Source organism: Anomaloglossus baeobatrachus, chromosome 1, assembly GCF_048569485.1.
Source record: "Anomaloglossus baeobatrachus isolate aAnoBae1 chromosome 1, aAnoBae1.hap1, whole genome shotgun sequence".
Taxonomy (NCBI): domain Eukaryota; kingdom Metazoa; phylum Chordata; class Amphibia; order Anura; family Aromobatidae; genus Anomaloglossus; species Anomaloglossus baeobatrachus.
Genome location: NC_134353.1, coordinates 12983504 through 12996373, shown reverse-complemented (window position 1 = coordinate 12996373; position 12870 = coordinate 12983504). Strand labels below are relative to the sequence as shown.

At 60.5% G+C, this 12870-nt stretch overlaps 1 protein-coding gene across 1 annotated transcript; it reads right to left on the bottom strand.

Annotated features, from left to right (window-relative positions):
• Positions 1 to 3400: 3400 nt before the first annotated feature.
• Positions 3401 to 5851, bottom strand: LOC142268822 (G-protein coupled receptor 151-like). The gene has a single exon (XM_075332374.1). It carries the CDS (start codon positions 5360 to 5362, stop codon positions 4199 to 4201), a length of 1164 nt encoding a protein of 387 aa, XP_075188489.1. The 5' UTR covers positions 5363 to 5851; the 3' UTR covers positions 3401 to 4198.
• Between the last annotated feature and the right edge of the window lie 7019 nt (positions 5852 to 12870).

The following is a 12870-nucleotide window of genomic DNA, read 5'->3' as shown; positions in this document are numbered from 1 at the left end:
GGAGGTAAAGAAATCTTGGAAAGTGGAGAAAGAACGGAGAGAAGAAATAGAAAGAAGAAACACAGAAAAAAGGAAAAGACTAGATTACCAACAGAGGAGAAATGAGGAAGGAAAGTAGGAGGTAAAGAAATCTGGGAAGGTGGAGAAAGAACGGAGAGGAGAAATAGAAAGAAGGAGCACAGAAAAAAAGGAAAAGACTAGATTACCAAGAGAGGACAAAATAACGAAGGAAAGTAGGAGGTAAAGAAATCTGGGAAGGTGGAGAGTGAACAGAGAGAAGAAATAGAAAGAAGGAACACAGAAAAAAGGAAAAGACTGGATTACTGAGAGCAGAGAAAATAACGAAGGAAAGTAGGAGGTAAAGAAATCTGGGAAAGTGGAGAAAGAACAGAGAGAAGAAATAGAAAGAAGGAACACAGAAAAAAGGAAAAGACTAGATTACCAAGAGAGGGGAAATGAGGAAAGAAAGTAGGAGGTAAAGAAATCTGAGAAGGTGGAGAAAGAACGGAGAGAAGAAAAAGAAAGGAGCACAGAAAAAAGGAAAAGACCAGATTACCAAGAGAGGAGATATGAGGAAGGAAAGTAGGAGGTAAAGAAATCTGGGAAGGTGGAGAAAGAACGGAGAGAAGAAATAGAAAGAAAGAGCACAGAAAAAAGGAAAAGACTAGATTACCAAGAGAGGAGAAAATAACGAAGGAAAGTAGGAGGTAAAGAAATCTGGGAAAGTGGAGAAAGAACAGAGAGAAGAAATAGAAAGAAGGAACACAGAAAAAAGGAAAAGACTAGATTACCAAGAGAGGGGAAATGAGGAAGGAAAGTAGGAGGTAAAGAAATCTGGGAAAGTGGAGAGTGAACGGAGAGAAGAAATAGAAAGAAGTAGCACAGAAAAAAGTAAAAGACTAGATTACTAAGAGAGGAGTAAATAACAAAGGAAAGTAGGAGGTAAAGAAATCTGGGAAGGTGGAGAGAGAACAGAGAGAAGAAATAGAAAGAAGGAACACAGAAAAAAGGAAAAGACTAGATTACCAAGAGAGGGGAAATGAGGAAAGAAAGTAGGAGGTAAAGAAATCTGGGAAGGTGGAGAGTGAACGGAGAGAAGAAATAGAAAGAAGGAGCACAGAAAAAAGGAAAAGACTAGATTACCAAGATAGGAGAAAATAACGAAGGAAAGTAGGAGGTAAAGAAATCTGGGAAGGTGGAGAAAGAACGGAGAGAAGAAATAGAAAGAAGTAGCACAGAATAAAGGAAAAGACTAGATTACCAAGAGAGGGGAAATGAGGAAAGAAAGGAGGTAAAGAAATCTGGGAAGGTGGAGAAAGAACGGAGAGAAGAAAAAGAAAGAAGGAGCACAGAAAAAAGGAAAAGACTAGATTACCAAGAGAGGAGAAAATAACGAAGGAAAGTAGGAGGTAAAGAAATCTGGGAAGGTGGAGAGTAAACGGAGAGCAGAAATAGAAAGAAGGAACACAGAAAAAAGGAAAAGACTAGATTACCAAGAGAGGGGAAAATGAGGAAGGGAAGTAGGAGGTAAAGAAATCTGGGAAGGTGGAGAGTGAACGGAGAGAAGAAATAGAAAGAAGAAACACAGAAAAAAGGAAAAGACTAGATTACCAAGAGAGGAGAAAATAACGAAGGAAAGTAGGAGGTAAAGAAATCTGGGAAGGTGGAGAGTAAACGGAGAGCAGAAATAGAAAGAAGGAACACAGAAAAAAGGAAAAGACTAGATTACCAAGAGAGGGGAAAATGAGGAAGGGAAGTAGGAGGTAAAGAAATCTGGGAAGGTGGAGAGTGAACGGAGAGAAGAAATAGAAAGAAGAAACACAGAAAAAAGGAAAAGACTAGATTACCAAGAGAGGAGAAAATAACGAAGGAAAGTAGGAGGTAAAGAAATCTGGGAAGGTGGAGAAAGAACGGAGAGAAGAAATAGAAGGAACACAGAAAAAAGGAAAAGACTAGATTACCAAGAGAGGAGAAAATAACGAAGGAAAGTAGGAGGTAAAGAAATCTGGGAAGGTGGAGAAAGACCAGAGAGAAGAAATAGAAAGAAGGAGCACAGAAAAATGGAAAAGACTGGATTACTGAGAGCGGAGAAAATAACGAAGGAAAGTAGGAGGTAAAGAAATCTGGGAAGGTGGAGAAAGACCAGAGAGAAGAAATAGAAAGAAGGAGCACAGAAAAATGGAAAAGACTGGATTACTGAGAGCGGAGAAAATAACGAAGGAAAGTAGGAGGTAAAGAAATCTGGGAAAGTGGAGAAAGACCAGAGAGAAGAAATAGAAAGAAAGAGCACAGAAAAAAGGAAAAGACTAGATTACCAAGAGAGGGGAAATGAGGAAAGAAAGTAGGAGGTAAAGAAATCTGGGAAAGTGGAGAAAGAACAGAGAGAAGAAATAGAAAGAAGGAACACAGAAAAAAGGAAAAGACTAGATTACCAAGAGAGGAGAAAATAACGAAGGAAAGTAGGAGGTAAAGAAATCTGGGAAAGTGGAGAGTGAACGGAGAGAAGAAATAGAAAGAAGTAGCACAGAAAAAATGAAAAGACTAGATTACTAAGAGAGGAGTAAATAACGAAGGAAAGTAGGAGGTAAAGAAATCTGGGAAGGTGGAGAGAGAACAGAGAGAAGAAATAGAAAGAAGGAGCACAGAAAAAAGGAAAAGACTAGATTACCAAGAGAGGGGAAATGAGGAAAGAAAGTAGGAGGTAAAGAAATCTGGGAAAGTGGAGAAAGAACGGAGAGAAGAAAAAGAAAGGAGCACAGAAAAAAGGAAAAGACTAGATTACCAAGAGAGGAGTAAATAACGAAGGAAAGTAGGAGGTAAAGAAATCTGGGAAGGCGGAGAAAGAACGGAGAGAAGAAAAAGAAAGGAGCACAGAAAAAAGGAAAAAACTAGATTACCAAGAGAGGAGTAAATAACGAAGGAAAGTAGGAGGTAAAGAAATCTGGGAAGGTGGAGAAAGAATGGAGAGAAGAAATAGAAAGAAGGAGCACAGAAAAAAGGAAAAGACTAGAATACCAAGAGAGGGGAATATGAGGAAGGAAAGTAGCAGGTAAAAGAAGATGAGAAAATCAGAGGAGAAAACAGAATGGGCAGAAGATTATCCATGAGTCGATGATAGGGGACAAGAGAGCAGACCAGGTGGCATCCACTGGGGGGCGCCGCAGACAGATCGTTATAATGCATTTATACATATTCACTTGTTACATGGTGTAAAAAAAACTCCGACCCAACAAGTTCCATCTCACTCCACCAGTTCTACATTCTCTATTGTAAGATAAGGATATTACCCCAGACAGCAGGGAAGGAAAACACCCAAGAGACTCCGGAGACTCCCAGAAGAACCACACATCCCAGCATCCACCAGCCCCAGTGCACAGATGCAATCACAGGCGTCACCAGTTCAAATACTTTATTAAAGACACATCTCCTTCTCCCTCAGGTCCCATTAAACATTTCTCTGCCATAAACCCTGATAAACCTACAGAATACAGAAAAGGGAGGATAAAGAAGACCTCCACCATGGGCAGATACACAGGTGGCACAGCACTGCTCATCACTACGAGATACTGTGTAACATTACAGGCACATTACACACGGACACAGCACCAGGACCAGCACCCACTGACATCTGTGGACCCTGGACCTCCTGAGGATCTCCAGAAGGCCCAGGACCAGCACCCATTGACTCCTCCTGTGGATCCTGGACCTCTTGAGGATCTCCAGAAGCACCAGGACCAACACTCATGGACATCTCCAGTGGATACTGAACCTCCTGAGGATCTCCAGAAGCCCCAGGACCAGCACCCACTGACTTCTCCTGTGGACCCTGGACTTCCTGAAGATCTCTAGGAAAAATATCAGATTCCAGAACCTATTAACATCTCCTATGGACCTCGAACCACCTGAGGATCTCCAGGAGAAGCACCAAGACCAACACTCACTGACACATGGCCTGTGGACTCTGTGCCCTGTAGAACCACAGGTGCCAGTATGCCCCACCACAAAGGGCAACCCATGGCTTGCAGACAACTTCAGGTCCTCAGCTTCCAACGACAACCCTGCAAACACTCTCCGGAAAGGTGACATTCTACTGTCCTGCACACCAGACAGAAGTCCCACTGAAGCCCACCAGCAGTCCCTACATATCAGGAGACCTGGTCGCTCTCCCACACACCACACACAGTCCTGAGCTGGAGGATTATGCTTTCTCCTGGTACTCCCAGGGCATGGGGTGGTCACTGTCTTCTCCAGTTGTGGTATTGCCGCGATGTTGCCAGAAGTGCTCCACATCGGGAAGGATTTTCTCCTCCCTGGTTTTGGAGTCCTGAGAGCCTCGGAGCGCAGAGGTGGAGTGTAAGTCCTGCAGGGACTGGACAGTACTGGTCCCCATGTCTGAGCCATTCTCTCGTCTGGACACCCCTGAGCTATCGCATTGTCTGCACGTTGTCCACATGTTCTGCAGTCCTTCCCTGAACTCATCCGACACCGCCAGAAACACTGCAGGGTTAATAGTGCAATTCAAGAACAGGGTCACCTGGGCCAGGACCATGAGGACACTGGGGGGCTGCAGGAGCCCGGAGCTGCTGTGCCTGGACCAGATCCACACGATCCACTCAGGAAGCCACATGGCATCGAAAGCCAGGCTGACACTCATGAGCATGGAGGTGGTCCTGCGGCTGAGGACGCGGGGGTCGGGCACCCTGATCCTGCGCTCCCCCCTCCGCAGAGCCCTGATGTAGCAGCAGAAGGAGAAGACCATGGGCAGCACATATGCCAGCAGTGGGTACACCTTGCTGAAAACATCCATGAAGCTGGAGGCATCGTCCGGGACGTGAAAACCACAGGTCAGGCTGCCCTTGTCCACAGAGAGCTGCGCAAAGAGCAGAAGCGGCAGCGGCAGCAGCAGAGACACCGCCCATGAGGAGAGCAGCAGCGTCACCACCTGCCGGGGTCCGCAGGGTACAAGCCGCGGAGGGGTCAGCACGTGTCGGCAGCGGACATGGGCGATGGCCGCCAGGGTGAAGCTCTTCACTGCCAGACAGCTGTGCAGGAACCACTCCGCGGTCCTACAGAAGAAGCTGCCGAAGAGCCAGGTCTGCTGCGCGTAGGTGGCGATCCGCAGGGGCACGCAGAACAGGGCGAGGAGCAGGTCCGCGACCCCCACCTGGACCACCAGGCAGTTCACCAACGACCACCGGCCCCTCCTGCAGTCCTGGAGCAGAATGGTGATCAGCAGCAGGTTCCCGGCCACAGCAAGAAGGCAGATGAGGGTCAGCAGCGAGGGCAGAGCCACCGTCACCTCCGGGCCCACCCCGGGCTCCTCCAGGGGGGCGGACAGCGGCAGAGTCCGGGAAGAGTTCATGGTCCACAGGAGGCAGATGTCCGGGGCTCACAGCTGACAGCCGGGCATGCCGGCGAGGAAGGGCGACAAGCAACGACCACTGGGGAGAGGGCGACAATCAGCGACCACTGGGGAGGGGGCGACAATCAGCGACCACTGGTGAGGGGGTGACAGTCAGCGACCACTGGGGAGGGGGTGACAGTCAGCGACCACAGGGGAGGGGGAGACAGTCAGCGACCACTGGGGAGGGGGTAACAATCAGCGACCACTGGTGACTGGGGAGGGGGCGACAGTCAGCGACCACTGGTGACTGGGGAGGGGGCGACAACTCAGGGACAAATGGGACAATGACTGGGGAGAGGGCGACAGGAGGTGCCGGACCCACCACAGGGATGAGGGCGACAAATGGTGACTGGGGAGGGGGAGAAAGGAGCTGCTCCAGGAGAGACACACGGCAGAAGTCTGCAGCTCCGGAGCTGTTTACAAAGTGCGGTGCTGAAGACATGCGAGACATTGAGGGCGGCAACACAGCCCGAGACCCTCCTCCTGCAGCTCCGGACCCCCCACAGCCCGAGACCCTCCTCCTGCAGCTCCGGACCCCCCACAGTCCGGACCCTCCTCCTGCAGCTCCGGACCCCCCATAGCCCGAGACCCTCCTCCGGCTCCTGCAGCTCCGGACCCCCCACAGCCCGAGACCCTCCTCCTGCAGCTCCGGACCCCCCACAGCCCGAGACCCTCCTCCTGCAGCTCCGGACCCCCCACAGTCCGGACCCTCCTCCTGCAGCTCCGGACCCCCCATAGCCCGGACCCTCCTCCTGCAGCTCCGGACCCCCCACAGCCCGAGACCCTCCTCCGGCTCCTGCAGCTCCGGACCCCCCACAGTCCGGACCCTCCTCCTGCAGCTCCGGACCCCCCACAGCCCGGACCCTCCTCCTGCAGCTCCGGACCCCCCACAGCCCGGACCCTCCTCCTGCAGCTCCGGACCCCCCATAGCCCGGACCCTCCTCCTGCAGCTCCGGACCCCCCACAGCCCGAGACCCTCCTCCTGCAGCTCCGGACCCCCCACAGCCCGAGACCCTCCTCCTGCAGCTCCGGACCCCCCACAGCCCGAGACCCTCCTCCTGCAGCTCCGGACCCCCCACAGCCCGGACCCTCCTCCTGCAGCTCCGGACCCCCCACAGCCCGGACCCTCCTCCTGCAGATCCGGACCCCCCACAGCCCGGACCCTCCTCCTGCAGCTCTGGACCCCCCACAGCCCGAGACCCTCCTCCTGCAGCTCCGGACCCCCCACAGTCCGGACCCTCCTCCTGCAGCTCCGGAGCCCCCACAGCCCGAGACCCTCCTCCTGCAGCTCCGGACCCCCCACAGCCCGAGACCCTCCTCCTGCAGCTCCGGACCCCCCACAGCCCGGACCCTCCTCCTGCAGCTCCGGACCCCCCACAGCCCGGACCCTCCTCCTGCAGCTCCGGAGCCCCCACAGCCCGAGACCCTCCTCCTGCAGCTCCGGACCCCCAACAGCCCGAGACCCTCCTCCTGCAGCTCCGGACCCCCCACAGCCCGGACCCTCCTCCTGCAGCTCCGGACCCCCCACAGCCCGGACCCTCCTCCTGCAGCTCCGGACCCCCCACAGCCCGGACCCTCCTCCTGCAGCTCCGGACCCCCCACAGCCCGAGACCCTCCTCCTGCAGCTCCGGACCCCCCACAGTCCGGACCCTCCTCCTGCAGCTCCGGACCCCCCATAGCCCGGACCCTCCTCCTGCAGCTCCGGACCCCCCACAGCCCGAGACCCTCCTCCGGCTCCTGCAGCTCCGGACCCCCCACAGTCCGGACCCTCCTCCTGCAGCTCCGGACCCCCCACAGCCCGGACCCTCCTCCTGCAGCTCCGGACCCCCCACAGCCCGGACCCTCCTCCTGCAGCTCCGGACCCCCCATAGCCCGGACCCTCCTCCTGCAGCTCCGGACCCCCCACAGCCCGAGACCCTCCTCCTGCAGCTCCGGACCCCCCACAGCCCGAGACCCTCCTCCTGCAGCTCCGGACCCCCCACAGCCCGAGACCCTCCTCCTGCAGCTCCGGACCCCCCACAGCCCGGACCCTCCTCCTGCAGCTCCGGACCCCCCACAGCCCGGACCCTCCTCCTGCAGATCCGGACCCCCCACAGCCCGGACCCTCCTCCTGCAGCTCTGGACCCCCCACAGCCCGAGACCCTCCTCCTGCAGCTCCGGACCCCCCACAGTCCGGACCCTCCTCCTGCAGCTCCGGAGCCCCCACAGCCCGAGACCCTCCTCCTGCAGCTCCGGACCCCCCACAGCCCGAGACCCTCCTCCTGCAGCTCCGGACCCCCCACAGCCCGGACCCTCCTCCTGCAGCTCCGGACCCCCCACAGCCCGGACCCTCCTCCTGCAGCTCCGGAGCCCCCACAGCCCGAGACCCTCCTCCTGCAGCTCCGGACCCCCAACAGCCCGAGACCCTCCTCCTGCAGCTCCGGACCCCCCACAGCCCGGACCCTCCTCCTGCAGCTCCGGACCCCCCACAGCCCGGACCCTCCTCCTGCAGCTCCGGACCCCCCACAGCCCGGACCCTCCTCCTGCAGCTCCGGACCCCCCACAGCCCGGACCCTCCTCCTGCAGCTCCGGACCCCCCACAGCCCGGACCCTCCTCCTGCAGCTCCGGACCCCCCACAGTCCGGACCCTCCTCCTGCAGCTCCGGACCCCCCACAGCCCGAGACCCTCCTCCTGCAGCTCCGGACCCCCCACAGCCCGAGACCCTCCTCCTGCAGCTCCGGACCCCCCACAGCCCGAGACCCTCCTCCTGCAGCTCCGGACCCCCCACAGCCCGGACCCTCCTCCTGCAGCTCTGGACCCCCCACAGCCCGGACCCTCCTCCTGCAGCTCCGGACCCCCCACAGTCCGGACCCTCCTCCTGCAGCTCCGGACCCCCCACAGCCCGGACCCTCCTCCTGCAGCTCCGGACCCCCCACAGCCCGGACCCTCCTCCTGCAGCTCTGGACCCCCCACAGCCCGAGACCCTCCTCCTGCAGTTCCGGACCCCCCACAGTCCGGACCCTCCTCCTGCAGCTCCGGAGCCCCCACAGCCCGGACCCTCCTCCTGCAGCTCCGGACCCCCCACAGCCCGAGACCCTCCTCCTGCAGCTCCGGACCCCCCACAGCCCGAGACCCTCCTCCTGCAGCTCCGGACCCCCCACAGCCCGAGACCCTCCTCCTGCAGCTCCGGACCCACCACAGTCCGGACCCTCCTCCTGCAGCTCCGGACCCCCCACAGTCCGGACCCTCCTCCTGCAGCTCCGGACCCCCCACAGCCCGGACCCTCCGCCTGCAGCTCCGGACCCCCCACAGTCCGGACCCTCCTCCTGCAGATCCGGACCCCCCACAGCCCGGACCCTCCTCCTGCAGATCCGGACCCCCCACAGCCCAGACCCTCCTCCTGCAGCTCCGGACCCCCCACAGCCCGAGACCCTCCTCCTGCAGCTCCGGACCCCCCACAGCCCGAGACCCTCCTCCTGCAGCTCCGGACCCACCACAGTCCGGACCCTCCTCCTGCAGCTCCGGACCCCCCACAGTCCGGACCCTCCTCCTGCAGCTCCGGACCCCCCACAGCCCGAGACCCTCCTCCTGCAGCTCCGGACCCCCCACAGTCCGGACCCTCCTCCTGCAGCTCCGGAGCCCCCACAGCCCGGACCCTCCTCCTGCAGCTCCGGACCCCCCACAGCCCGAGACCCTCCTCCTGCAGCTCCGGACCCCCCACAGCCCGAGACCCTCCTCCTGCAGCTCCGGACCCCCCACAGCCCGAGACCCTCCTCCTGCAGCTCCGGACCCCCCACAGCCCGGACCCTCCTCCTGCAGCTCCGGACCCCCCACAGCCCGAGACCCTCCTCCTGCAGCTCCGGACCCCCCACAGCCCGAGACCCTCCTCCTGCAGCTCCGGACCCCCCACAGCCCGGACCCTCCTCCTGCAGCTCTGGACCCCCCACAGCCCGAGACCCTCCTCCTGCAGCTCCGGACCCCCCACAGTCCGGACCCTCCTCCTGCAGCTCCGGAGCCCCCACAGCCCGGACCCTCCTCCTGCAGCTCCGGACCCCCCACAGCCCGAGACCCTCCTCCTGCAGCTCCGGACCCCCCACAGCCCGAGACCCTCCTCCTGCAGCTCCGGACCCACCACAGTCCGGACCCTCCTCCTGCAGCTCCGGACCCCCCACAGCCCGGACCCTCCTCCTGCAGCACCGGACCCCCCACAGTCCGGACCCTCCTCCTGCAGATCCGGACCCCCCACAGCCCGGACCCTCCTCCTGCAGATCCGGACCCCCCACAGCCCAGACCCTCCTCCTACATCTCCGGATCCCCCACAGCCCGAGACCCTCCTCCTGCAGCTCCGAACCCCCCACAGCCCGAGACCCTCCTCCTGCAGCTCCGGACCCCCCACAGCCCGAGACCCTCCTCCTGCAGCTCCGGACCCACCACAGTCCGGACCTTCCTCCTGCAGCTCCGGACCCCCACAGCCCGAGACCCTCCTCCTGCAGCTCTGGACCCCCCACAGCCCGGACCCCTCACAGCCCGTATATTCCTCCTGCAGCTCCGGACCCCGCACAGCCCGAGACCCTCCTCCTGCAGCTCCGGACCCCCACAGCCCAGGACCCTCCTCCTGCAGCTCCGGACTCCCCACAGCCCGGACCCTCCTCCTGCAGCTCCGGACCCCCCACAGCCAGGACTCTCCTCCTACAGCTCCGGACCCCCCACAGCCTGAGACCCTCCTCCTGCAGCTCCGGACCCCCCACAGCCCGGACCCTCCTCCTGCAGCTCCGGACCCCCCACAGCCCGGACCCTCCTCCTGCAGCTCCGGACCCCCCACAGCCTGAGACCCTCCTCCTGCAGCTCCGGACCCCCCACAGCCCAGGACCCTCCTCCGGCAGCTCCGGACCCTCCACAGCCCGGACTCTCCTCCTACAGCTCCGGACCCCCCACAGCCCAAGACCCTCCTCCTGCAGCTCCGGACCTCCCACAGCCCGAGACCCTCCTCCTGCAGCCCCAGACCCCCCACAGCCCGAGACCCTCCTCCTGCAGCTCCGGACCCCCCACAGCCCGGACCCCTCACAGCCCGGACCCTCCTGCAGCTCCGGACCCCGCACAGCCCGAGACCCTCCTCCTGCAGCTCTGGACCTCCCACAGCCCAGGACCCTCCCCCCACAACCCGGACCCTCCTCCTGCAGCTCCGGACCCTCCACAGCCCGGACTCTCCTCCTACAGCTCCGGACCCCCCACAGCCCGAGACCCTCCTCCTGCAGCTCCGGAGCCCCCACAGCCCGGACCCTCCTCCTGCAGCTCCGGACCCCCCACAGCCCGGACCCCTCACAGCTCGGACCCTCCTCCTGCAGCTCCGGACCCCCCACAGCCCAGGACCCTCCTCCTGCAGCTCCGGACCCCCCACAGCCCGAGACCCTCCTCCTGCAGCTCCGGACCCCCCACAGCCCGGACCCTCCTCCTGCAGCTCCGGACCCCCCACAGCCCGAGACCCTCCCCCTGCAGCTCCGGACCCCCCACAGCCCAGGACCCTCCTCCTGCAGCTCCGGACCCCCCCACAGCCCGGACCCTCCTCCTGCAGCTCCGGACCCTCCACAGCCCGGATTCTCCTCCTACAGCTCCGGACCCCCCCACAGCCCGGACCCTCCTCCTGCAGCTCCGGACCCCCACAGCCCGGACCCTCCTCCTGCAGCTCCAGACCCCCCACAGCCCGGACTCTCCTCCTGCAGCTCCGGACCCCCACAGCGCAGACCCTCCTCCTGCCGCTCTGGACCCCCCACAGCCCGAGACGCTCCTCCTGCAGCTCCGGACCCCCCACAGTCCGGACCCTCCTCCTGCAGCTCCAGACCCCCCACAGCCCGAGACCCTCCTCCTGCAGCTCCGGACCCCCCACAGTCCGGACCCTCCTCCTGCAGCTCCGGACCCCCACAGTCCGGACCCTCCTCCTGCAGCTCCGGACCCCCCACAGTCCGGACCCTCCTCCTGTAGCTCCGTACCCTCATAGTTTGTGACCCCCCACATCCCATGACCCTCCTCCTGCAGCTCCGGACCCCCCACAGCCCGGACCCTCCTCCTGCAGCTCCAGACCCCCCACAGCCCGAGACCCTCCTCCTGCAGCTCCGGATCCCCCACAGCCCGGACCCTCCTCCTGCAGCTCCGGACCCTCCACAGCCCAGACCCTCCTCCGGCAGCTCAGTACCCCCTTAATTTGGGAACCCCCATCCCATGATCCTCCTCCTGCAGCTCCGGACCCCACACAGCCAAGGACCTTCCTCCTGCTGCTCCGGACCCCCCACAGATCGGAACCCCCCCACAGCCCAGGACCCTCATAATGCTACTACGGACCCCCATTGTTTGGGACCCCCCAGCCCAAACCCTCCTCCTGCAGCTCCGCACCCCCCATAGCCCGGACCCTCCTCCTGCAGCTTCGGACCCCCCACAACCCGGGACCCTCCTCCTGCAGGTCCAGACCCCCACAGCTCAGAACCTGCCCATAGCCTCCTGCAGCTCCGGACCCCCATAGTTTTGGATCGCCCAGCCTAGGACTTTCCTCCTGCAGCTCTGGACACTCCCACAGCCAATGACCCTCCTAATGCTACTCCGGACCCCCCATAGTTTTGGACCCCCCAACCCAGAATGCTCCTCCTGCAGCACCACCCCCTACACAGCTCCGGACCACCACTCACGCGCTGCTCCTCTTTATAAGGGTCTCACCCCTGATATCCAGGACAGACGCCATTGTATTAAGCAGAGTCCGGAATAATCCCTGGATAACACTAATCCCCTCATAATGCCGGAGAAAATAACGAGGGGAGGTGAACGGACCTGGGGACTGCGCAGAGACACTGGGGGGCTGCACAAAGACAGAGGGAGGCTGCACAGAGACACAGGGGGGACTGCACAGAGACACTGGGGGGCTGCACAGAGACAGAGGGAGGCTGCACAGAGACACAGGGGGGACTGCACAGAGACACGGGGGGGCTGCACAGAGACAGAGGGAGGCTGCACAGAGACACAGGGGGGACTGCGCAGAGACACTGGGGGGCTGCACAGAGACAGAGGGAGGCTGCACAGAGACACAGGGGGGACTGCACAGAGACACGGGGGGGCTGCACAGAGACACAGGGGGAACTGCACAGAGACACGGGGTGGCTGCACAGAGACACAGGGGGGACTACACAGAGACACTGGGGGGACTGCACAGAGACACGGGGGCTGCACAGAGACACGGGGAGCTGCACAGAGACAGAGGGGGGCTGCACAGAGACACAGGGGGGACTGCACAGAGACACAGGGGGGACTGCGCAGAGACACTGGGGGGCTCCACAGACACTAGGAGCGCTGCAGAGAGACTCGGGGGAGGGCTTCACAGAGACTTGGGGGTGCTGCAGAGAGACACAGGGGTGCACAGAGACACAGGGGGGCTGCACAGAGACATGGGGAGAGGGGGTTTCCGAGAGACATGGGGGTGCTGCACAGAGACATGGGGAGAGGG

Coding starts and splice junctions, on each gene's coding strand:
- LOC142268822 (XM_075332374.1), bottom strand. CDS start 5,362: ATGAACTCTTCCCGGACTCTGCCGCTGTCCGCCCCCCTGGAGGAGCCC.